At 33.3% G+C, this 26,795-nt stretch overlaps 1 protein-coding gene across 6 annotated transcripts; it reads left to right on the top strand.

Moving 5' to 3' along the window:
- Positions 1-28: 28 nt before the first annotated feature.
- Positions 29-26,495, top strand: LOC106180729 (syntaxin-binding protein 1). Of its 6 annotated transcripts, none has more exons than XR_015333336.1 (19): positions 29-204; positions 3,328-3,459; positions 3,892-3,968; positions 4,951-5,029; positions 5,558-5,661; positions 5,973-6,121; positions 6,459-6,543; positions 6,703-6,833; positions 7,059-7,166; positions 9,243-9,462; positions 9,871-10,009; positions 10,407-10,516; positions 17,996-18,058; positions 20,356-20,469; positions 21,077-21,162; positions 21,502-21,659; positions 22,592-22,690; positions 22,852-22,918; positions 24,180-26,495. XR_015333336.1 is itself a non-coding variant. In XM_087007650.1 (19 exons), exons 1-17 carry the CDS (start codon positions 177-179, stop codon positions 22,681-22,683), a joined length of 1,875 nt encoding a protein of 624 aa, XP_086863776.1. In that variant the 5' UTR covers positions 29-176; the 3' UTR covers positions 22,684-22,690; positions 22,852-22,876; positions 24,180-26,495. The 6 variants fall into 6 exon arrangements, 5 of the variants coding, with proteins under 5 accessions (XP_086863776.1, XP_086863775.1, XP_086863778.1 ...); XM_087007650.1 differs by having other exon boundaries at positions 22,852-22,876; XM_087007649.1 differs by lacking the exon at positions 22,852-22,918.
- Positions 26,496-26,795: the final 300 nt, after the last annotated feature.

The following is a 26,795-nucleotide window of genomic DNA, read 5'->3' as shown; positions in this document are numbered from 1 at the left end:
AGAATCGACGAGATAACGTCAATACTATAAATAACTTTCGTTATATGAAATCATAATATAAATCATTATACACCAATAGTGTTGGGCAAAATATATCAGTCGAATTCGTAATAATTGAAAGCAATCTTTCCTATTTTATTTCAGTATCCCATGAGCCTCTAACGTCAATAATCAAGATGGCGCTGAAGCAGGCAGTCCATCAAAGTGAGTATAGAAAATTTATGAAAATTACTGCTTGTCATTCATTATTTTAAGGATTATGTATAGTAACTGTGCAGTTAGCACTTGTTTATTGAAACGCACATATTTCAAATCTTGGTTATGGTTTAGATTTTTTTTTGAGATCAGAAATGCTCTATCGAGATCGCAGTAAACTCGTCGATATGTCAGTGTTATTAGTGATAATTTACTATATATAATAGGCCGTATATAATATCCGCGGTCCTTACAGAAAAGCGTTAAAATGATGATGATGATCTTATGTTTTAGCCTTAATAGTAAAATGATTGAACTTGAATGGTTATGGGAGATACGCGGCATGATATCATTATCTTCTGAGTTAGAATTATGACTTGTAAAATTGAATGGGTGGGACCCTCATTAAATTCTAAAGTTTCGTTTTAAATTTACAGCAGGGAAGCACGAGTCATTATCACACTTTAGAAAATCAACAAATAATTCAAACATAACTGAAATATTTCCTGACACTTGAAATAAAAAGTTTGCTAAGATATAAACGTGAACATACAATTTGCACTGTTGCCAGTAACTTCGTACTCAGATATTATTTTGGTTTTTCAACAGGATTTTTATGAAAGTAGCTATTAATATTTTTCAATCATGCACATAAATGACTGAAAAACATATATTATGTTTGTCCAGATATCCAGCCTCTAGCCCTACCACCAAAATTTATAAATATTCATTAGTGTCCCAGAGTCTGAAGGATAAGTTTTAAAAAGAAATGAAAAAAAAAAAGGGTGATATTCCCTGATTAAATTGATAAGTTAATTGTCATAATCATCAAACCTGCCATTGACGTCATATTTTCGTGCAAGCCTAGTACATACACATTTACTTAATGACTTACTTTCTTGCCTTAATCATGCTCAGTTGTATGGTTAATTGGGTTTGATATGCTGCAAATTCTTTTATGTGAAATACTTTTTTTTTATATTAGTGCATTAATAATCAACATCTTTAGAGCACAAAGTCCTTTTTATTTCTTTATTTGTTTTATTATACTACTCACTTCTGGGGTGTTCAGACATAATTTGTCCATTTCGATGCTTTGAAAAGTGAGATATCTACAGTAATTGGTTTTTGACATAACTCTGTTACTAAGCAAGATATTATCATGGAAACTGGCATGGTGTACAACGTGACTGAGAACTACAATCTAGTGCCAGTGTTTGGTTTTTAATTCCTTTTGTTTAGGAGATATGAGACCATAACTTTTATGATGTTTCATTAAACAAAGGCATTTTTTCACCTCGTTATTGATAAAATCAGAAGTAAGCATTTCAAGAAAAATTCCTAGCATCAGGTTATAGTGCTTTCTGTTGTGATTGAATACCAGTACTAGTAGGTGCTCTACACAAAAAGGGACGTATTGGCAGAATATGGGCACTGTACAGATATCCCTTGGCTAATACGTTGCCCTTATGTACATTCAATAAGTCCTTGAAGTTGAAAAATACTGAATTTAGAGCTTCAGAAGTCCTTGAAAGTCCTTGAATTCTTTTTTGTATGTTACTGTATGAACCAGGTCCCGGGTACCTTAGTATATGATTTGCACATTCATTAAACTTGTTATTAATATCATGTCTGTATGTTTTCCTTCAAAAGATATTTTTTAAAAAACTTGGTTTCTCTAAAATTTATGAGAGAATAGTAATCAGTATATTGAAATTTTTGTAGGACCAATCCATAGTTGCCATGAAATTAAGCAGGTGTCACTTTTTAGTAAAGGAAAGAAAAGTATATATTAAGTTAGGACATTGTACTTATTGTGGTTAACCTAAAAAATAAGAAACAGCAGTTCTTCATTAGAGGCATTGTAGACACTTGGTGTTGGTCTCATTAGGATTACCACATTTGCACATACAATATAGATAATTTGCAAATTATAATATTTAAAGCCAGCAGCTAAATTCTCTTTTATAAATACATATAAAAGCATTCAAAATAGGCTGGTGAGAAGGCAGAACATTTTAAAACTGCCATTCTTTGACACTTGGTGAAGGAACAAAATAATGAAAGTTCTAAACAGTTATCAATAATACAAAGATTATATTTAGGACCAAATATATGAAGTATACCTATAATGTATCATATGTAGCCATTTAATTAAGTTATTATGGAGCACAGAACTGTTAATAATATTACCAATAATATGTTAGAAAATATAGGAAGAAGAAAATCTGAGACTCTGTCCTTGCACTGTTAAAAGAAAAATGTCAGCCCAACTGGTTATTTTCATACTTCATAGGATATTTTGTGTGAGGGAGAAATGACATTTTATTGATCAATCCGTGGAAGTCCTGGTATGTTGTGTGTGCATGTATCTATGTATGGAACCCTCAATCAATATACTGCATTAAATTACAGATAGTTGCCATTTGCCTCAGAGACTACAGAATCAATACAGCTCTCAGAGTCTGGTCAGGTTATTTTAATGTGACGGATACATGTGTGTTTTTTTTGTATGCTTGAACAGGGGAGTAATGTCTTGCCAACATAACTGTGAAATTTAAAATATGCTTGACTTCAAGTACTTGTATATATATGAAAACCTTTACCTTATTTATATTAAATAGCATTGATTTTTATTATTCCTTGGCAAGAGAAGTAGGTTTGTTAAGAAAATGACTTGCATCATCAGATGTTTGGATTAAAAAAATTTTTTTTAGAAAGATCGACCTGTTGAAACCAGTTGTCTGAAAAAGACCTAATATAGCCTGCTAATTAAACCAAACAATACCTTAAGTTAACATTTTAATTTGTCACCCATACAGAAGTAATTTGTTAAAGGACACATGCCTTGTTGTGCTGAGAGGAAGTTGTTTATGTGCATTTTGAAATTTTGATATGATTCAGTTCTAATGTTACAGTAGCAGGGATTTCCATAAGTTTTTTTTTTTTTTACCAAGGGGTTCTTTTGGAGCTTTTTGTACTTTACCTAAAATTGAAAAATTCATTACAGTGATAAGCACCAAGGACCTCCAAAATATGGGGCACCAGAATACTACCAATGTGAAGTAACTTAAATTTTCTTAATTATTTATTTTTTAGAAACTTAAATTTTCTTAATTATTTACTTTTTAGAAATTTTGTCAGACGTTGTGAGGGGTGTCAAGAAGAGAGAAGAATGGAAAGTCCTTGTCGTGGACCAGCTGAGCATGCGCATGATTTCTGCATGCTGCAAAATGCACGAGATCATGTCAGAGGGCATTACATGTGAGTTGAAACGATGAAATAAGAATTCTATCAATGTACATTGAGAATAGCTGGGACAAAGGAGTGATTAAGATATAATGTAATTTTACTGAATCTGCTATGTATCAGGTAAAAAAAGTTCTGCTTATAATTGAGTGTTTGTAAGCTAGCAACACCATATGTTAAATACGCAATTTGTAAGATTTATATAACTGGATTTCTCCTTGAAGCTTAAACCAATGTTTGATGCATTGCAATGTTCAACATTTATAATTATTCCTTAAAGTTGTTCTATGAGTAATATTTTAGAATGCTGTTTCAAAGTCTGTAAGAAAAGGCATCTTTGTGAATGTCAGAAAATGATAAATTTTGAAAAAGTAAACTTTTTGAAATGGTGAAGCAAGTGAAATTTTCAAGTATTGAAATTTTTTTGTTGTTGTTGTCATTGCTCAGTGGTAGAGGATCTGAACAAGAAGAGAGAGCCATTACCATTACTGGAAGCAGTGTATCTGATCACTCCTGTAGAAAAGGTTAGTACTTGTACAAAACACCAAGGGATATTTTCTAAAATGAACAGTCAGTAAAATGCTGTGCCCCCCCCCCCCCCCCCCCCAAAAAAAAAAAAAAAAAAAAAAAGATGTTTTGTTGGTGATACTTAAAATGTTGATTCCAAAATACTGAAAACATACTTTACTTCACGTCATGAATTTCTGAGAATGCTAAATCTTGGAAAAGTAAAATATGAGAAGTGAGGCATTTGAAAAATTTTACGTAATTACTGTATTTTAACAGCATAATCTGTAATTGGTCAAATAATGTTTCTTGGACCAGATGTTTATAAGTTACCTGCATTTGTGATATACATCATTAGTAAGGTGAAATATCACTAATGAGCAGATGACTTTATGATCATTAGTGTCCCCATTAAAATGTATAGAAGTATTAAAAGATGCTGACATTTTTCAATCTGATACCAGAAAAAAAAATTTAAAAAAAAAAAAGAAAACATTCACTTGAGCTGGATGACTGAATGATGATGTTTCTAGGTGTCATGATGGTGTTTACAAGTTGCTTTCAGCATGCCAGGACATCAGAGTCAAAAATAGGAACTGTGTGATAATTCAGTGACGTGATTATCTGAGTGGATTTCCTCTGCCTTAATGAAGTGAGGATATTAATTTGAAACTAAATATACAAGTATCCATGTGACGCCTACACATGGGGAATGCTTTGACAGGCAAATGGATGTGATTTCATTAAGGAATGTGGGCAGATTACCTTGAGCTTCAGTTACAATGCGTGCCAGCATCTTTGTTTTTCAGGGATGTTTACCAGTTCAGGAGCCTTATGTGGAAATTAAAATGTGAAGAGGATGGGCTTTGAAGCTCAATCTACACACGGGTCTATGTATTTTTTAGAAGTAATTGCGACACTAATTAGGGTTACTAAATCATACAAAATTGTTGACCTGACAGATATGATTTTCTTTTATTTATTAATTATTTTTTACAGAGTATCAATCAGTTGATCCATGATTTCAACTCCCCAACTAACTGCCAGTACAAGTGTGCCCATGTGTACTTTACAGAAGGTAATTTCCTAATTGATATCAGTCTGAATGTGTTATGCTGGTCCAACACACCACATACAAAAAAGAGTAAAATGGGGCTAGTAAAATTTGTTAATTTGATCATTTTTGCTTAAGGTCATTGGAGTGTTGGATATTGGTTAATTAAGTGACAAATATTGGAACACACTGTGAATGCAAAAAGGGATCCCAAAATAATAAGAAAAAAAAAAAACAATTTGATTAAAGATAGATAATAAAAAATCATGCAGCATTCCTGTGCATTGTTAATGTTTTTTAATGTTAATGTTTATTTTATACCTTAACCATCCACACAGAAGGAAAATTTTATTACAGAAATAGAAGTTGTGTAGACAAAAATAAAGTTATACATAAAAAATTATATGTTTTCAATAAAATTAGAAATTTTGGAAGTATAACTTCTGATTGTTTTAACTTAAAAGGTTTATGGAAATTTAAACTTAATACTAGGTGCTCTTTTACTGATTTCTCACGTTTATCTTTTTTTTTTTTTTTTTGCTCATATTTCAGCTTGCCCTGATGAGCTATTCAACAAACTATGTAAGTCTACTGCTGCCAAGAAAATTAAAGCTTTGAAAGAGATAAACATAGCTTTTCTGCCATATGAAGGACAGGTGAGATTTTTTTCTTTTATATTTAGTCAAGTTTATAATGATAATGAAAAACATTGTTAAAAAATGGTTAATGCATATTCTGCTGGCTTTCACTTTCAAAGATGGTTAAGCACATGAGATCATTAATTTTTTTTTTCAGATTCTGGTATATACATTTGAAGTGGAAATCTTAAAAGTTTTGGTTGTTAATCTCTTTGAATTTCCATCATAAGTATAACATTTAGAAACATCATCAGATATACAGTTGAAATACACATTTTTTGACATTGCTTTCTGTTACTTGACTCAAATTCCCATCATCCATTCTATAGGTTTTCTCTCTGGATTCTCCTGACATATTCCAAGTGTACTACAACCCGAGCCGCCATTCTGGTAGAATTCCTCACCTGGAGAGATGTGCTGAGCAGATCGCCACGCTGTGTGCCACCCTGGGAGAATACCCTTCAGTCAGATACAGAAGGTAGGGTCTCTGTTGACGAGAATACCACATCCCTCAGGTTTATGTGTAACTGTTACTTGATTGGGATCAAAGGATTATACATGTTTTACAAATAAGAACATACAATAAAGATAAATGCTTTTGATTCGAAATATTTGATAAGAGTTTGCAATTAATCATGTAGTAAGAAGAAAAAACTGATTTAAAGAAAGTGGGAACAAAACTGACCCTATATTGAAAAACAGTCGGCATATGTTTAAAAAAAAAGAAAGAAAAGAAAAAGAAGTCATACTGACAGAGAACATGGCAATGATTTTGTATTGCGTTTCACCTCAATGTTAATGCTGGGTTATTTTAGTGACTTTGACAAGAATGTTGAGTTTGCCCAGCTGGTGCAGCAGAAGCTGGATGCCTATAAAGCTGATGACCATACCATGGGGGAGGTTAGTAACAGGGAATAGACTGAAATAACATGTAACAGATATAAAAAAAGGATTCAGAACATTTAATTATCAGTGTTGTTATAGAGTGGAAAAGCAGGCACTGTTATTGCTGTTGTTGTTTTAATTGATTTTATTACTGTTATTTTTAATGATCCATAGGGCCCCCAGAAAGAACGTTCCCAGCTGATTATCCTGGACCGTGGCTTCGATCCCGTCTCCCCTCTGTTACATGAGTTATCATTCCAAGCTATGGCCTACGACCTGCTGCCCATTGAAAATGATGTTTACAGGTAAGACAGGAACTACAACTGAAAATAAAATTTGTATCTTTTTAATGATATTTGTATGAGTTGAGACCTGTTATTCATGTCACTGGATGTATAAAGCTAAGAAACAGCTTACCCAATGCAGAAATATGAGTCAATAACTGGGCAAATTTTGGTCTGATTTTGACTGGCAACTGGCATGGGGCTAGTGTTGGTGAACTGATATGGCATTATGTGTTATCTTCCTAGATATGAGAACACAGTGGGAGGTGATGTCCAGGAGAAGGAGGTTTTGTTGGACGACAATGATGAACTCTGGACGGAGCTACGGCACCAGCACATTGCTGTGGTGTCCCAGTAAGTCTTTATAGAGAGGAAGGAAAAGGAGGAGGGGGCGGGGGCAAATTGTGAAATTGTCATCCAAGGAGGATGAAAGGTATTTTTAGACAGGGAATTAGTCCAGATGAAGGGAGGAGTATTTTTAGAGAGGGAATGACATAAAATGAGAAAGGGAGTTTGTTTATTTATTTATTTATTTATTTATTTATTTATTTATTTATTTATTTTTTGAGGGGGGGGGGGGGGAGTGACTTTAAGGAGAAGAGGTGGAAGGTGATTCATACATGTAGAATTTATAGTTTTTAAGAAGTCCATTTTCTTGTATTTCTGTGTCACATTACTCACAACAAAATTGGTGACAAGGACAGCAAATTGCATCAAGGTCATAAATTGGTATGAATTAGTTGAATTTTTTCTTATTCTTTTGTGTTCTGCAAATTCAAGTATTTAGCTTAGTATCTTTTAATATGACCATTTTCCTGTTGCTTGTACTTTCCCTACCTTCTGGTTTTGGTTGTTTAATTAGGATAGTCTCTAACAGATACTCTTTTCAAATAGAATGTATGAAAAAAATGATTGCATTTTTCTTCATCCTTTCTTATTCCTGAATTTCGTCTTTATTTTTTGTATTTTTTATAACACAATCTAGTTGTCTTGCTTTTTTATCTGAAAGTATTGCATGTTTAACTGATTTAGAGAAAATTTATTTTAATCATCTGTCACATCACAATGTAAACTTTGATTTGACTCAAAAATCATCTTTTTCTTTCCACTTTATGAGAGAAAGATTATCTGATGCTTTTTGGTGCAAAAAAGAAAAAAAGGAGAAAGAAAAAAGTATAGTTTTGATCATGTCACATGTTCTTGTTTTGCCACTTAAGACCCCATTCCCAGATATTAGATCGATCCAACTACATTGACATAACTCCCTGGGGGGGGGGGGTTCACGCTAAATAGCTGTCAGCCGAGCTGGCACGAAAGTTAATTACCCCCTTACAGCTTGTAGTAGGCGGGACGGACATTTAAGCCGGATTATCTGACAGTAATCTAGTAAGACTCCCTATGGGGATAGATCGATCTAAAATCTATGGGAATGCTCCTCCTAAGATGATGCCCTCTTGTGGAAAAATAACTGGAAGTCGCTCGCCCTGCCCCCACACCCACCTCCCCCTATGGTGGAAAGGTGGTGAAACAATTCAAGTGACATGATTGAAATGTTCTTTCAGAAAATTTTTTTTTTTTAAATGAAAGTTATCAGGTCATCTTTGTGCTCTCTAGTGATACACAGTAATAAATATACTCTAGCTAATGTGTGTTTTTTTTTTACTGAAGTGTTTTGGATTAAGTTTTTCTTCTTTGCTTTGGCTTACTATTTCATTTGCAGAATCATGGCTTTACGTTCTATAGCAGTTACATTTGCATTAAGGTTAGCCTTAGTTTGCTATGTTGTATTTTTATCACTTGTGGTCTGTTCATAAAAATCTTCATGTTTCTGTTGTCCTTTTTTTCTTCTGTCTTTTACATTGAAGATTTTTACCTTTTGTTGCTAGATTTTTCCTCTCCTGAAATGCTTACCATACCTTTATGCAGCATGCTGTGTTCACCAAGAAATGTTTTAAACAGAGATTTAAAAAGGAAAACTGTGAATGCTTTTATTCTAAATATTGTGAGAACAGACACAAGCATGCACATACACAGTCATTTCATGTACCCTGGTAGTACAGTAACAACATAAAATGCATTGTTAACTGTTATTTGTTTTTACTATTCATTAAAATATGTATATATACATAGTTTACCTTGCAACCTTTGCATGACATAATTGTTATATTGTGTATTATTCATGAAAATATCAAACAACCTTATTTTAAAAAAATTACATTTTAATCACAATCACATTTCAAAAACAATGTCTCTAAAAGCCATACAACCAAATCTTATCTGATATTACCACCAAGCATTTTCGATGAATTAAGAAAAACTTTTTTGTGTATTTTCAACATTTATTAAACCAGGGATTGATTAATTTAAACTCTAATAAATAAATATAACAAGATTCAATTGAAAAACAAATATGGAATATATTCTTTTCAGGGCTGTGACTAAGAACCTGAAGAAGTTTGCCACAGAGAAGAGGATGGTGACCACAGAGTCTGGCAAGTCCACCACCACGATGCGTGATCTGTCCCAGATGTTGAAGAAAATGCCTCAGTACCAGAAGGAGCTGGCTCGCTACTCCACCCACCTCCACCTGGCGGAGGACTGTATGAAACAGTACCAGGGCAATGTGGACAAACTGTGCAAGGTGGAACAGGTAAGGAAATAAATGAAGGAATGAATAAGTGAATGAATAAATGAATGGATGAATGAATGAATGATATTTTATAGATAAATAGATTAACTTTTAGTTTATTTCACTGTATATAAGGCCTCCGGGCCTTTTTACAATAATTTGATATAAACAAAAAAAAATAAATGAATAATTAAATAAGTAAGTAATGAAATATATGAATGATTAATAAATGAGTAGACAAATGAATAAATGATAAAAAGAATAGAAAAAATAGTGGAATAAAAACAGATTTTATGTTTGTTGGGCACAGGGTGATTAAATAAATAAATAGATCAATAGATAAAACAGCCCGTGTATCCAAACAGAAAAATAATGAAATAGAGATCTATCTTTTAACATCTTTAATATGTATTTGTTTCATTTAACCAGGACTTGGCTATGGGCACAGATGCTGAGGGAGAAAAGATAAAGGACCACATGAGAAACATTGTTCCTATTCTGCTGGATCAGAATGTCACCACAAATGATAAGATCAGGATCATACTGCTCTACATCATCCATAAAGGAGGTACAATGCTTTGTCATTTTTGTGTTAGCATGCTGTGAACCTGCAGGCCTGAAGGTGGGGTGGGTTGGTTAATAGAAGTGTCTTTTTTCTTTCCACTGCAGTAACTGTTGCTGTTTTGATTCAAACTCGAAGAATTTACTCATTGTCTTTTAATGCTGGTAATGCTCAAAAGTGGGCATGCAAGTTACATTTTCTTAATGCCCATTTTACCTATGGTACATGGTTAAAAATAGGTGTTGACGGTAAAGCATTATGTGATATTGCATCAAAATAGACAAAAACCCTACTCGTTGCTTTGTCATTGTTATTTATTTCTTGTTTATGCCTGTACATTTGACTGCTTTGCTTCCTTGTTTATATTTTTACTTGGACAATAATGTTGGCTATGTTACTGTAGGAATATCTGATGAGAACCTGAAGAAGCTGGTCCAGCACGCAGGCATTCCAGATGAGGAGAAAGGAATCATCACTAACATGCAGAACTTGGGAGTCCCTATCATCCAGGACGTAAGTACAACAACTAAGAAACTTGACACATATGCATGAAATGCATATTATAGAGATACAGCAGACTCTGAATTGCTCAGACACTTTGAGACTACACATAATATGATCAAGTTGGCTAATGTTCTTATTGATTTCATCTAATATAGTACAAAAAAATATGAAAATTTGGTTGAGGTAAACGAGTTTTGCAGAGTCTGCCATGCCTTGGATTTAAGACTAGGGGATGTTCCTCTTAGCTCTTGGTAAGGGTCTCCTCACCACCTGAGAAGTCTTATTTATTGGTTAGCCATGAAAACACTTTTAATTGGGATTCTTCCACCACAATAGCTGTACTAGTTCTTGCACCTAGCAATAGACAAATTATTCCATGTAAAATTTGAGAAAGCAGGTGGTTATAAAAAGGGCTACAGCATCAGGCACCAGTGACAGAGCAATTTCTGCAAATGGAAAAAAGAAATTTAAAATGAAAAAAAAAAAATATATATATATGCCAGTATTTTTGACAAATGGGACATGATAGCCCTGTCAACTTATAATTTACTACCAGCCCTTAGTACTGGTCATCTAACTCCCACATATGGAATGAAATATGTGGCTCAGGCCCAATATCTTTCATTTTTGACTTGTGTTATCATGCAAGGATTGGAAAATGACATTACTAGCAACTGCGACAGCTAGCTTGTTTATAACCTCTTACTTTGCAAGTCAACTGGAAAGTGACGTGAGACAGAGTATATTGATTTAATTGAATTTGTAGATTTGTAATGAAAGCTGAAACTTAACTCTCTGTTTGGAAGTGATGCTGAAGCTCCTGCAAAAGATGCAGAAGTGCATTATGTAGAACTGTTTCACAGATTGGTTAGATATGCACATGGGTAGATATGACATGTACATATCTTATGTATATGTACACTGTGGGTCCGTTCCTGGAACAATTTGAAGTTGAAAGCTGATTTTAACTTTAAGACTGAAAAAAAATTGTAATTCATTTTGATCAAAAATGATTAAGTCATAAGCCATATCTCTGAGAATATTTGTATTTTCTTTGAAGTAAAATATAAAGTATGATTTAGTCTATGTTTTTAACTGACAGTTTGTTTGAGGAGAAAGATTTAATCTTGCTTAAAATTTACCAAATTTATAGTAAAAAATTGAATCCACTTTCAACTAATTTTTATTTATTTATTTATTTATTTATTTATTTATTTATTTATTTGATAAAGTAGTGCTTTAGAGATCGAGAGAAAATGTAACACATCAAGTTTTAGAAATGCCACTGGTGTTTTAGATTATATGTTGCTGGTTGATCAATTATTAAAAATTTTCTTTTAATTTGTTTATGGCTTGTAATTTACTGCACTGTTTGCCTGTATTTTGTTGAATTCGGATTCCGGGTTCAAACCAAGGAGTCAACATATTTGAGATTTGCATTATTATGTTTTAACAGTCTGTTGATAACCTATGCTATTTGCTACTCTCCTTACTTTAGCAAAGTAGGAAAGTAAGTCCATGTGGTACAGTTTTGATGTTAATGTCTCTAGAAGTGTGAATGTTTGTTTTGATTGTTTATTTGTTTGTTTTTTTATCTCTTGGGTCAGCTATTGTTTCAGAATAAGAAAGAAGCCATTTCAAAGAATGAATTTAAGAGGATGGCTTGTATGCGGTTTTTTAAAATTGCTATGGCTAGTTACTAAATGTTGACAGATTATTTTGTGTGAGTGGCTTACTTTTTTCCAAAAGCCCAGGATCTTTTGTCATTGCAAATTCACCAAGATTATGAAAGATTTTTTTAAAGTTGGATTTATTTAGAGAATTATTAAAAGGCAGTCATACTTTCTTTGTAGCAAAAACTGGACACAATTTTTCAGTTAATAGATGAGATTTGTTAAGTAAAGATACACTGCCATCATCTGATTCCGAATTGGAAATAGAATTACTAAAATGTAGATTAAATACTGAAATAATGGTGGACCCAGTTTAGCTGTATGTTTGTGTGAAAAGTGTGAATATTTTGTCAAGTTAACTTTTTTCGAACACTTGAATACTAAGAATTGAAATAGATAAAGATCTTTATCTTAAGCCTTTATCTAACTCTTAACTGTTTAACATTAAAGTTAGCCTTATTCAACTTCTACTCTACTACTTTTTTTGAAAAGCATTTTTGAAGTTGTAGATTTGTTTTTATCACTCAGTTCTTATTTAAGTATTTGTTTGCTAATGTTATAGCATAAATTGATTGATTTTGCTGTCATTGTGCTGTTTGTAAAGTTGTGATGAAAAAAGTTGTTTGTTCATCCATATAATGAATATATATTTTTTTAATGTTGAACTTGATATTGTACCAAGTTCTGTTATTTTTGTCATGCTAACCATGTATATATATTTATAAAACCTTTTGAGAGATTATGGTATTTTCAAATACAGCATCCCTTTGCCTGCATAGAAATATTGATGTTAGAATATTGAAGATATTAAAAGTATTGCACCACAGAAGTAACTACATTTAGTAAATAATTCTCAAACTTTAAAACACTTCAAATTAAGAAAAGGTAAATAGCTGATATAATGTAATATAGTAGGTAAGCATATTTTATGATTGAAAATTGTTTCTGAAGATAACAATTTTAAAGTTATTTCTCTTTTTACTTCCTCCATAGACCTCCTTTACTACAGTAAGGAACAGTAGTGTGCTGTGTGGTAGCTAACACTTAGTTCAAAACCTCTACAGCAAACTTTGCTGATTCAGCTTTTTTAATCACCTTTTCCCTGCCCCCTCCATCCACTGAAAAAAACTATTGTACCCCAACACAATCTCAAAAAAAACTGTCTCACAAAGCTTTGTCACGTCAAATGCAATAAGAACCCAATACACTGTAAGGAAAACACAATGTAAATTCTCTGGGCTGCCTCACACCTACTGCAATAACAATCAAACACTGTTATACCTAGCACAATATAGTTTATAATGTGTCATCTTACATAGTGAAAATCTCATGGAATGTTGTCATGCAGGTAGTGTTGGACAGTAACTTCCTTTATTGCTTCCCAATCAAGCCATTTAGTATAATTAACAACTTTTAGGAATATTTTTTAAATATTTATGAAATGTTTAAAGGAATTTAGTTTTAAAAATCATGGGCGTGTGCTACGTTCTCAACTAAAATGAGTTGTCTTATTCCATAGAAGTACACTTCTTAGATCTTACCTAAATTTACATTAATTTATGAACCTGTTTAGCCTAAAGATTGTATCAGTGTTTGTCCCCATTACCAAGTTATTCAGAACATCCCAGACTGTACAATTAGTGCTCTTTTTAGAAAGTTTGCATTTTCAAAGAACCAAATATAATATTTTTGAAGGAATGTATAACCATCCTTTTTTTAAAAACTATCTTTAGAAACTAACTGTATAAATAACAACAGTGGAAAATTTACATTAGAATAATTTTATTAATAAACTTGTCCCTTTTAATTTAAATCTTAATCCCAGAGGTACTTTTTAATCTCCTAACTAAAGTCAATTTGTTTGTCTGTCTCTTTTTGTTTTTGTGGGCTTGTTCGCTTTTACTATTTTTTTTCTCATTTTTAGACAAATAATTGCATTATTATTATTATTATTATTCTTATGTGCAGACATTTTGGCATGTCTGTACATCAACATATTCAATGGAAATTGAAAGTGCCAATCTAATCTTTCATTTTATTGTTTGTTTTTCTATTTAGATTAACTCAATTTTAAGCTACTATATGTTCAATTCCATAACCACATTGTAACATTAATTGTACCACCAGCGTTAGCGCTGGCGGTACACATGGTTTCGGTCTCGTCCGGATCGTTCCGCCGGCTCCGCCGGACGGCTACCGTTACCGCTTCTCCTCCTAGACGGTAAGGCCCCCCATACCCATCTCATGGATTTAGGTCACCTATAATCTCAACTCGTTCCACGTAAAATTTGGGCTTTGTCGGTATTGGGGTCTGGGTGTGGCACTCATTGCAATGCACCCTTGTCCAAAAATGGCAAAATTAAATGCTAATTATCTACCCTACGGAAGGAGTTACGGGAAAAATTTCTACAGACGGCTTTCCAAAAGTCATATGTGTAGATTTCAAATATACCCTCGGATTTGACCTTTGACCTTTACTTCAAGGTCAAATGGGCCAAAATTTTCAAAAAAATGAAATTTTTTACGAAAAAAAAATTTTTTGCCCTGTTATTCAGACACCACACAGACTTAACCAATAATATTATTGGAAAGTGTTACCCTTCAGGTCATCTTTCATCTCCGTGAATTTGGGGTCAATCGGTGCATTTTCACAGGAGTAGCGGCCATAAGATACCGAAACTGAAAACTGTCTCTAATTCGGGAACCGTTAATGCTAGAGACCCATTCTTTTTTGCATTTTGTAGAGCATGTAAAGCCCAACACTGGAGGTGGTCTCGGTTTTTTTGTATTCCATACGGTTTTCGAGTTACGCTGTATCAAAAAGTACATATTGGTGGTGAAAGGAAAATGTACGGAAGCCCACTGGTGCCATATGTAGAAAAAAAAATTATCTCGAAATTTCGAGATACTATTTTGAAATTTGAACAAAAAAATTTACCACCAGCGTTAGCGCTGGCGGTACACATGGTTTCGGTCCCGTCCGGTCCGTTCCGCCGGCTCCGCCGCCATGTTACCGTTACCGCTTCTCCTCCTAGACGGTAAGGGCCCCCGTACCCATCTCATGGATTTAGGTCACCTATAATCTCAACTCGTTCCACGTAAAATTTGGGCTTTGTCGGTATTGGGGTCTGGGTGTGGCACTCATTGCAATGCACCCTTGTCTAAAAATGGCAAAATTAAATGCTAATTATCTACCCTACAGAAGGAGTTACGGGAAAAATTTCTATAGACGGCTTTCCAAAAGTCATATGTGTAGATTTCAAATATACCCTCGGATTTGACCTTTGACCTTTACTTCAAGGTCAAATGGGTCAAAATTTTCAAAAAAATGAAATTTTTTATGAAAAAAAAATTTTTTGCCCTGTTATTCAGACGCCACACAGACTTAACCAATAATATTATTGGAAAGTGTTACCCTTCAGGTCATCTTTCATCTCCGTGAATTTGGGGTCAATCGGTGCATTTTCACAGGAGTAGCGGCCATAAGATACCGAAACTGAAAACTGTCTCTAATTCGGGAACCGTTAATGCTAGAGACCCATTCTTTTTCATTCATTTTGTAGAGCATGTAAAGCCCAACACTGGAGGTGGTCTCGGTTTTTTTGTATTCCATACGGTTTTCGAGTTACGCTGTATCAGAAAGTACATATTGGTGGTGAAAGGAAAATGTACGGAAGCCGACTGGTGCCATATGTAGAAAAAAAAATTATCTCGAAATTTCGAGATACTATTTTGAAATTTGAACAAAAAAAATTTTTATCTCGAAATTTCGAGATAGCATTTTGAAATTTGAACAAAAAAAAAATTATCTCGAAATTTCGAGATAGCATTTTGATATTTGAGCAAAAAAATTTATCTCGAAATTTCGAGATAGTATTTTGAAATTTGAACAAAAAAAATGCTATCTTGAAATTTCGAGATAATTTTTTTTTTCAACATATGGCACCAGTCGGCTTCCGTAAAAATGTGCAGTACGGTAATGGATAATAAATTTTGAACTCCGGAAAAATAAAACATAATGCTTGGCAAAGCAGACAACTTGTGGTCAAAAATGACATTATTTTATCAAATTTAAACTTCTGCAACTTCAGAGAACCTCCCATTTCAAGAACTTTGACCAAAATGACCTTTTCTTTATTTTAATTAATTTTTTCTGTAGGAAATTTATGGCACATTATGGTAACTCCAAAATTATAACATTTAGTCCCTTATATCTCCAAAACTGGCAGAGATAGGTCCATAGTTACTATTGAAGTTGAATAGGAAGTAATATACTGGCAATCTTACTGTGACCTTGACATTGACCTTTGACCTACTTTTCACCATGAACTGAACTTTGCAAATTTTGCTTCCCTTTTATCTCCAAAACTGGCAGAGATAGGTCCATAGTTACTATTGAAGTTGAATAGGAAGTCATATACTGGCAATCTAAATGTGACCTTGAAATTGACCTTTGACCTACTTATCACCATGAACTGAACTTTGCAAATTTTGCTTCCCTTTTATCTCCAAAACTGGCAGAGATAGGTCCATAGTTACTATTGAACTTGAATAGGAAGTCATATACTGGCAATTTTACTGTGACCTTGAAATTGACCTTTGACCTACTTTTCACCTTGAACTGAACTTTGCAAAATTTGCTTCCCTTTTATCTCCAAAACTGGCAGAGATAGGTCCATAGTTACTATTGAAGTTGAATAGGAAGTCATATACTGGCAATCTTACTGTGACCTTGAAATTGACCTTTGACCTACTTTTCACCATGAACTGAACTTTGCAAATTTTGCTTCCCTTTTATCTCCAAAACTGGCAGAGATAGGTCCATAGTTACTATTGAAGTTGGATAGGAAGTCATATACTGGCAATTTACTGTGACCTTGAAATTGACCTTTGACCTACCTTACAATGAACTTAACTTTGATTGCACCATTTTTAGTTATATATATTTTTTGCATATTTTGAAAATTCTTGTTGATTGCATTTTTACAGCTTGTCAAGCACAAGACTGGTGGCTGCACCCCTTATTTTGTGTATGTGGGGGTCTATACGAATGCGCTTGCTCCAGCTGGTGGTACAATATTCGGAGGCGGTATCGCCTCTCTGATCCTCTAGTTGATTTAGTAACTTACATTCCATAAATATTCAATATTGATGTTATTTATATTCAGTATGCTTTCAAGCTGGTTTTGTCTGCTCATTTAACAGCATTGCTGTCTAGGTTTGATTAATATTAGACTTCTTTAGTGATTACTACATATTTTACTTATGGAGAATATATCTGTTCAAAAGTTGCTTAATCCTAAACTATTATGAGTGAGTAGTAGAGCTTATTAGTAATGTGATCTGTTACTTAGTGTAATATAGGTTGAAGCTTATCTATACCTCTCATTATAGCATTCATTGACTGCACATGTAAGTTGAACCACAGGTATTAAAGTCCATGGCAAACAGCCTTATGCTAGTTTTCCATATTACCCATTTGGACTGTTTATGAAAAAAAAAGAGAAAAAAAAACATCACCCCTTGTACAGAGACCTTGGGTATTTTAAATTTTGTTATACTGAACCATTAGTAGTGTATCTGTCCATTCGTGTTTTTATATTTTGTGACTGTTTTTGATACGTTGTGTACATTTACCAATCCATATCTTTGAACATTGGCTGCTTTCTGACAGGGGGTGAGGTCAACTGTATGAAACAGCTTTTGTATGAACAGTCAGTACCCAGTGTTATGCCCTTTTGTAGTTTTCATTAAGACCTGTCCACCTTTTACTAAAAAATACCTCTAGATTGTATGTTATTCCATTTTCAACTAGCTCTCCCAGGATGGGAAACGTATTGTGTCCAACATGCAGAATCTGGGCATGCCTAACATCCAAGTATGTGAGAAAAAAACATACATGGTGGTAGATCTCTAGCAACAGTTACTAGGTTACCACTGTGTTGCCTGGCAATTTTGGTTACCTAGCAACTGGTGATAATTTCCAAGTAACCAGTTTATGTTGCCAAGCAACTGTATATGGTTACCTTTTAGAGCTGGTGATTGTTGCTTTACAACCATAATTGATTTTTTTTTTTATTCAGTAGCTATATTTCCTTTTATTCATTTTCTATTAGTGTCCTCTTAGAGATTTTCCCCACTGCTGGTAAATATGCATCTTCATTTGGTGAATCATTTTCTCCCATTATAAATAAAAAATTCAGGTTAATTCACATTAGGAGAAACGATTTATCTGCAGAAGTTAAATTTTTGTTGTGATTCACATAATATGGGTGTGCAAATTTATCATTTACTTTTTACACATGAGACAAAGTTCATGGAACTATCAATAACAAAGCAATTTGAACTGGAAAAAAAAGTAAAGAATTCTAAAATGGTTAAAGTTGTTCTCAGCAAAAACAGCTTTAAAACCATTTGGCAATACAAATTATTTTTCCCTCTTTTTAAAAGTTAAATTTGCTTTGGTATTGGCAGTTATCCTTTTACTTTCATCACTTGTCTTACTAAACACCTGTTAGTTATGATTTGGGGATATGAGCCTTTTTTTTTTTTTTTTGTCTGGGAATATCTCCATTTTATAGATGTGGAAATGGCTATTTATGGTATATCACTTATCTCTATTGGGTTTCTTAGAGGTGATCTGAACTGGGAGTTCTATCGAAGAGTCAGGCAGCACATGGCCATTAACTTACCTTTTTGTTTTATTATTTAACAGGTTTTGAATAAAAAATCTTATTATATGATATTTACATATTTTAAGACAGATTGCTTGTTTGGTTAATTTAACACTGGGATCCAAAAAGCATGCAATATTAAACTGGAATGGATGTGTGGAGTGGGGTTTCTATGTATGAAAACTTTTTTTTAGAATTACAATATGCTGGTTTTTGGGATACATTCAGTTTTGAAGTTACATAACTTTATAATACAGCTTAGATTCAATGCTCAAAATTCAGTTTTAGGGGCGTTTTCAAATAAGGACTGCCTAAACTGTAAATCAGTCCGTTAACCCCATCGTATCTCGGATTGTTAAAGCACGCAATTTGGACCCATTTTCGGTTTGAAGTAGTCCTTGTTAGATCAGGCCTAGGGCCAGTTTCACAAAAGAGCTATAGTTGGATGGTGCATTCAACCTGAAGACTAACAGCTATTTTACTAGAGTGGAGTATTACAGATTCATGGGGGATTGGAGAAGATTGAACTTTTCAGTCCTTATGTCAAGGTCAACTCTCTACAAAGTTTCTTGTGTGAGACTGGACCCTGTACATTTCTCTTTTATTTTCATTTGTTTCCTGTTGTTTTTGTCTCAATGATGTTGATTTGTTATGTGTCTATGTGTTTTGCATGTACCAGTGTATGTATTAAACTGATTCCATGTGCCTTCTTCCAATATTATATTTAACGAAAGAATCTGTTCTGGCAACTTTTTAAAAAGTCAGCTATAGTAAATTATCTTAATAACTTATAAAATTGGGATCTACTTTCATGAAAAAAATTTTCAAGTTTAATAGTATGATGAAGATAGAAACATTTCTTAGAGACGTGTAGTTTGAACAAAAGAGGGAAATCTGGGATGTATATCATCTTTGTTTAGTTGACTTGGATGTTTTTAGTGAAGTTCACTTTTGATGTATTTTTGTATGAAGTGTTACCATGTGTGTAGGAACTGGTGTCACCATATTTTATATATTTGTATTGTATTGTGTAGCTCAGATGTGAATGTAATATATGTTGTACTCTGTTTAGCTTGGACTTTCTGAAACTGCTGCTGGTGTATATCATCTTTTGTGTAGAGAACTAAAAATGTGACAGTTCTTGTCTAAAGGTTTATTTCAGTTTGTTTGAACTTTTGTATTATCTGATGCAAGTTGGAAGTCTATATAGTGATTGAGTCAAGTGCAGTCCATTTTCAGTTTTGTAAATTTCTAGCTTTGAATGTTGTTAGTCTTACTTACTAATACCATGTGCCTGAATAATTTGAAATTTTTCTTTTCATTTTTTAAACAAGTTTTAGTGTAATCCACACAACTTCTATCTTGATGAATCTATCAGAATGAGATACAATTTCAAGGAATCAAAAATTTGGAACATGCAGATTGTATGAATCCCTTATCATTGCATCTTCACTCTGTTCTAATAAATGTGGTTTTGATAATCTTCTGATGGTTTTTAAAGGTAAGTCGCCGCAAGTCCCAGCAGCCGTACAAACCTGACAATAGAAGAGAGCGCGTGTCAGAGCAGACGTATCAGATGTCTCGATGGACACCATATATCAAAGATCTGATGGAGGTGAGTCCCGTGGGTTATTTTATACTTCAGCCGAATCAAAATGTGGACTAGCCTGCATTATCAGATGATGTTTATTAGTTAAGTTACTTCAGTTTGTTTTCTAAAATTAAAGAATCCTTTTTACCAGCCAACTTTTCAGCATATCAGAATTTCAAAGTTGATTTTTGTGAATAAACAAAATGATAAATCTTTTTAAAAAACTCTAAAGAAAAACTCTGGACTTAGTGAAATGTTTAAAAAATATCAAGTAATTGCCATACTGTATTGCAGAGAGTTGCCTACTTTTCTGTACTTTTTTTTTTTTTTTTTTTTTGGGGGGGGGGGGGGGGGTTCTGATAAAACAAGTTAGTAATATTTATGAGCTTATAGTATCCCTTTTATAGGTTGGAAAGAAAATAAGGATTTCTTCATAAAATCACTTATTTTTCAGATAAAAAACTTTAAAAGCAGAATAGATGACTCTGTTCGAATCCCTCTCTCTGTCTCTCTTTCTTTCTTTCTTTCTTTCTTTCTCCATCATGAGTACATACATACCCATCTTGTGCAACCATTTCACTTGATTTACTATTCACTGTTTCCTAAGCTTTGTCTTGTCTACATGTTTCAGGAAGCCCTGGAGGACAAGCTGGATTCCCGCTCCTATCCATTCCTAAGTGGTGCAGGCAGAAGACTGGGGGGTGTGGCACCTACCAGGTACAAATACAACCTAGTTATATTTGTTCATTGCAACTGAAAGCAGTAAGTTTGTATAATATAACAGAAGACTTAATATATGAAAAACAAGAAATATGTTACATTATAGATCAAATGTGTTTGAATTTTAAACAACAGACGTAAAAGGTAATTCGTAAGCTAAATTAATTTCTGTTACATCAAAGGGTCCTAAATGGGTAACTTACATTTTTGATTATCCTTCTTTTCCTCTCCTTCATACCACCAAAAAAAGAACCTCAGAATTTGTTTCAAACAAAGGCCCTAAAAGTTATTTTAAAATATCATATAGCATATGCCCATTTTTTTTGTTTGTTTTAGTGCTCGAATGTATGGCCAGTGGCACAGATCGGATAGAGGCCAAGCACGGAGTGGACCCCGTCTGATCTTCTTTGTGGCTGGGGGCGTCACTTACTCTGAGATGAGATGTGCCTATGAAGTGACAAAACAAGCTAAAGGGAACTGGGAGGTTCTTATTGGTAAGTGTGGCCCCCTTCCCCCTCCCCAGCCTCACTTCCACCCCTTAGACTGGGTTCCCATGCCTACATTGATCTAACTGGATCGACCCATCTCCAAGGGGTTTCTCGCTAAATTCCTTTTAGCTTAAATGGCTTAGATTTCTGGCAAGCCTACTGAAGCTGCTAAACGATAGTTAATTACCCTCTTACAGCTTCAGTGGGCATGCAAGACATTTAAGCTGCTTAACTTGATAGCAATGTAGTGAGAATCCCCTTGGAGGTAGATCGATCCAAAGTTAGAACGATAGGCTCTGGGAATGGTCTCTTGGTGTTTTTGATACACCATTTCATATATGCAAGAATTCTCATAGTTTTGTTTGAGCACCCATTCCCTCCATGTTCTGTTTGTTTTATGCACAACTTAACCCTTCCTCCACTCCTCTCTGTGTAGCTCGTTTGGTTTTTCCCCCCGAAGTTTGTTAAGGATGATCTCCAGTAGAGTTATACATTTTTATCTGAAGTTTGCTAAATTGCTTTCTTTATTTCCATTTTCCAAATGCATTAACAAGGTATGTGGTACTTGGCCTTTTGTAGTATTCAACTTTACATTCTACCCATATTATTTACTATTTCACCATTACTTCTCTTCTTTCCTAGCCAAAAAATCTTAAAACAAGCTTTCAAATATTGCACAGAAATAAACATTTTAGCTTTGTTTGGCTTGCTGTAGAGGTAAATTTGTACAGCTTGTGAATTTACTCTATTTTCTTTAATCAGATTAGCTACTGGTAATATTTCAAGATGTAAACTTCTTTATTGAATAATAAAATGGTGGAGGATTTCTAAAAAAATGTTTTATTTTCAGAACTGAAGACAATATGTCAATTTGTCTGTTTTTCCAGCAGTGTAGATTATGTATCAAATTGTATGTTTGCCTAATTTGAAATCCATAGGCGGTTCCCATATTATTAAGCCTGAAGAGTTCCTGAAGAAATTGCGCGAGGTTTCCGAGCAGAAACAAGAGCAGGAGGAAACACCACAATAGTTGTAGAGTAGGTCTCAATACTGACCATTGCAGTATTTTTTGTTTACTAGTTTATTTGTTTTTATTCAAATTTTAATATGTGATTTTTATTGCTTTGTGAATTTTCACAAGAATGTGCTTTTTTAGTACCGTATCTCGCTTCTCAATGTCATGCTTTTTTGTTTCCAGTATTATTTCCTGCTGAGTGAAACTTGTAAATAAAGGGAATCATTGCTCAAAAATCCATAGAATATGTGTAAAAACCCATATTTGTGGATCTGTAGTTATATTTTTTGAAGAGAATAACATGGTGATCAAAAATGAAAATGAAAGTTTTCCAGATGCCCTGAATGCAGATAAAATTGCATGATAGAATTGAATGATTTAAATTCCCATGTCCTCATTTTTTATCATATTTACTATATGCTTTGACAAATGATAAACAAATCACTTTTTGGAGGGTAGTATACTATAGTTTAGAGTGCATTTGTGTGTCTTTCATTTTCCATATCCCAATGTGCACATTTCTGTTTCAGTGGAGTATGTTTTAGATGTTAATAGTTTGAATGATGGGGTGTAGTTAGACTTGATGGTGATGTGCAAATGTCCACTGAGTTAAATAACATGCACAGTTCATGTCTGCATGCAGCAATATGTATGAGTAACATCATTTGGAGCTTTGCACTGTAAAATAAAAGTGATATGGTGGGTGTGGGAAATATATTACATGATATGTATTATTATATATATTATGAAGGATAATGGGATCCCACCACTGTTGAATATGTGAATATCTGTTGCCACCACTGTAGATTGTTAGTATTATGTGTTAGGTAATACAGTGTCATCCCAAGTGACATTTGCCAGAAAACCTTGATTGTCTGATTTATAACTTATTCAGATGAACTATACTCACTATAACTGTACTTACGGTGTGGCATAAAGCTGTGGTTTATTATTAACTTTAATATCTTGAATGCTAGCTTGCTTTCATGCTTTGTGGCTCTGGGCATTTTTTGCTTACATCACTATTATAACATGCAAGTTTCTTGGGGCTTAAACGCTACAACTCCAAGATGTGTTGTATAACATTGGAAGATAGCGATCTTTGAAATGTAACATTTGTATTTTGACACTTGCTGGATATCCAAGGTTTATTTTCTAAAAAAGAAGATATTGCAGTAGATTTATTTACATCATTAAATTGGACAGGGCAGTATTGATTTTTGTTTCCTTTCAGCAACACTGAATTTTAGCATTAATCACTTTATTGGTTTTACGTTTTATACTAAGTTTAATAATAAATTTTTTGAAGCTCATTTTCTCTTAAGGTTTTGAATAATTTAAAAAAAAAAAATTCAAGTATTATATTCATAAAGTTGGTTCCATTAAAAATTATAGACTAAAGTTTTGAGAATGGCTTATTTAAATAAGGATTGCCTTTCAAAAAGAAAGAAAAAAGATTAAAATACTTGCATTTTATTAATTAAACATATTTCATTGCCTCCACTTTTCAGGTTCCAGTAACATCCTTACACCTGAGGGGCTACTCAGTGACATAAGAGATCTCCGTAAGTAGACAGGAAAGAGCAGCATCACGTGCCCACATATTACTACACTATCTTAAGCTGCATCCTGGTTATATGGACCAGTAAAAGATGGATTTGTGTTTTCATTGTCTTTGATACAGGAGGAAGACTGGAGACTTGTTGAAATGTGTGATGATCAAATATGTTCCTTTGAACAACTGTCGGTGATTTGGTAATAATAATTATTGTTTTATTCAGACAATGTAGTTGTCACTAAAATAAAGAGAACCAGGTATGGCTTGTTACAAGTACAAGAAGGGGAGAAATTTTCTGAGGTCTACTACTGAATGTTATTGTCTTGATGTCCATGTTCAGGCACTCTTTACATGTCAAAGTACTTTCTATTATCACCATTAGTGAATATTTCATGAATGCATTTTGTGACATGTTTATTGCTAATAAGAAGGAATTCTCTAAGTTTTTTGTACACTTCCCTAGAGATGGTTTTAATTGTAGCTTTTGAATTCATTAGAAGAATATGATTGGTTACACATTGAACTTTGGTTCTAAAAGAAAGGATATTTATTCATTTAAACAGCAACAGCAAAAAGCTGGAAGAGAATTACCTGTTCCGTTGAGAGTTTAAAGAAAAGTTAATGGCTATGCTTGGTCATTTTCTAGTTCTGTGAAACTAGAATCTGATGCATAAAAAAGTCTTTCAGGACTCGTGCTTCATCTGATTTTCAGTTTCATATCTTGTCTCACAGCTAGTGTGTGATTTAAGTACTGTTTGCATTGTGGTGTAGTTTTACATATACCAAAGAAGATGTCCGTTTATCAAATTGCTTGTATGGAAAGATTTCTAAGATGGATTCTTATCATTGTCACACTGTTTAAATTTAAAAATGAAGGATGGAAACTTACCTAAAAAGTTAAGAAAAATAACAGCACCTAAGATATTATTTGTAGATGTTTTAATATGAAAAAGTGATGATTATAAATCATTTAATTAATGAAAAATGTCAGATATTGCTTAGACATTGTCATGTATCAATATGGTGTGATTCATTGTGAATGACGGTGTTTCTTGAGTTTTTCATTTTTTTTTGTTGCCAAGACCCATGAATGTAAAGCAAACTCTTATAAAAATTATGTACTACATATTGTAGTGATGATATGTTATGCATTATTTTATGCTGTAATAGGTAAAATGAGACTTTTAAAGAAATGATGCATTATGCAGGAACAAGGGTTGAGCTGTGTTAAACATGGGTATATATGGTTATAAAGGTGCAAGTAATGAATTTGATTTTAACATGTGCAATACAGCTTACTAGTCTTATTATTGTGTTAGCTACAAAGACTAGTATATGATGTTAGGAAGTTAGCCTCAAATAGGCTTTTTTAAAATGAGTAATTTCATCTTTTCATGAATTTTTTTCTATCGCATATTTTGTTTATGCGTTTCAGACATCTTACATTTTTAATTAGCGAAGATCCATTCCTACTCTGAATGTACATTTTCACATGAAGTGAAAGTGCAGTTCATAATTCTAACAAAAGGTGGTCCTAAACTGTTTATTTGTTTCAAAAGTTAGAAGTGATGTCTAGAAAAACTTTGAAGATAATTTTTTGCCCCAAAATCTGAGATGGTCCCAGATACATTTTAGTTAGTGATAGTTTTTCAATCAGGAGTAGTAGATTTTAAATTCTTATTTGTTAATTTAACATCTAATAATGAAGTAAATTAAAGTAGTTGTTGCCATTTTTAGTCATTTTCTTGAGCTTACACACTGAAGTGGAAAGCCTAGACTTCTTTAGAAGGAACCTACTAAACTTGCTTAAATATCTAAACAAGGGCTTATGGATGTAAGAAATAATTAATGTGAAAAGGGTATTTCCCTTTTCAATGAGTGTATATACAGTAATGGTTAGATAAATGACTTGAGTATTTTAAGAAGAAATTGCCTTTCTGTCTGAATATCGGTTTCATTTATTAGTACTATTATTTACTAATAACTGATTGATTAGATAAGACACTAAACATTCAACACCTAATCAGAGAAAGTTAAATGATGCAAGAAAGGATAATGTAAAGAAAGGTATTCCATTTAAATTAAGCACTTAATCATAATATAATATTTCTTTGAAGCAATGGATGTCTGTTTTGTACTTTACCTTTATGAACTATGTGGATTATATGTGTGTAAAATTTATTGTGTGTCATCTCATCCAATTTTGTCATTTAGAAATCGGTGATATACATGTGTACAGATTTGTCAAATAAAATATAATTGTGATAGATTTGTTTTAGTTGTGAAGTTTGTTTTTAGGTCTTTTCAAAGAATTCTGAAACACTGTATATGGATTTTTCTCCATTTTCAATTCTAAGCACTAGTTACAACACCGGTAGTCCACTGTATGCGACATACAAGAGCTTAATTATATCGAGGCGAATTGACTTATACCACAGAAACATAAAAATACAGGCAAACCTGTATGTGAAATACAAGTGCAATTATCTTGTTCTTCTAAGTGCCAGCCATAGTATAATGACTTGCATATACTGCTGTTTCTATATATGTAAAGAGTTATACAGGGGTT

The sequence above is a fragment of the Lingula anatina genome, chromosome 3, assembly GCF_051362555.1.
Source record: "Lingula anatina isolate TDL-2025a chromosome 3, LinAna3.0, whole genome shotgun sequence".
Classification (NCBI taxonomy): domain Eukaryota; kingdom Metazoa; phylum Brachiopoda; class Lingulata; order Lingulida; family Lingulidae; genus Lingula; species Lingula anatina.
Note: the sequence above shows the minus strand (reverse complement) of the source record. Positions and strands in the feature narration are given on the sequence as shown.

Bases quoted from the DNA above. Each gene is read 5' to 3' on its own strand.
- LOC106180729 (XM_087007649.1), top strand. From the start codon at position 177: ATGGCGCTGAAGCAGGCAGTCCATCAAA. The intron at 205-3,327 runs GTGAGTATAGAA...TTTACTTTTTAG, and splicing joins GAAGCAGGCAGTCCATCAAA to AAATTTTGTCAGACGTTGTG. The intron at 3,969-4,950 runs GTTAGTACTTGT...TATTTTTTACAG, and splicing joins TGATCACTCCTGTAGAAAAG to AGTATCAATCAGTTGATCCA.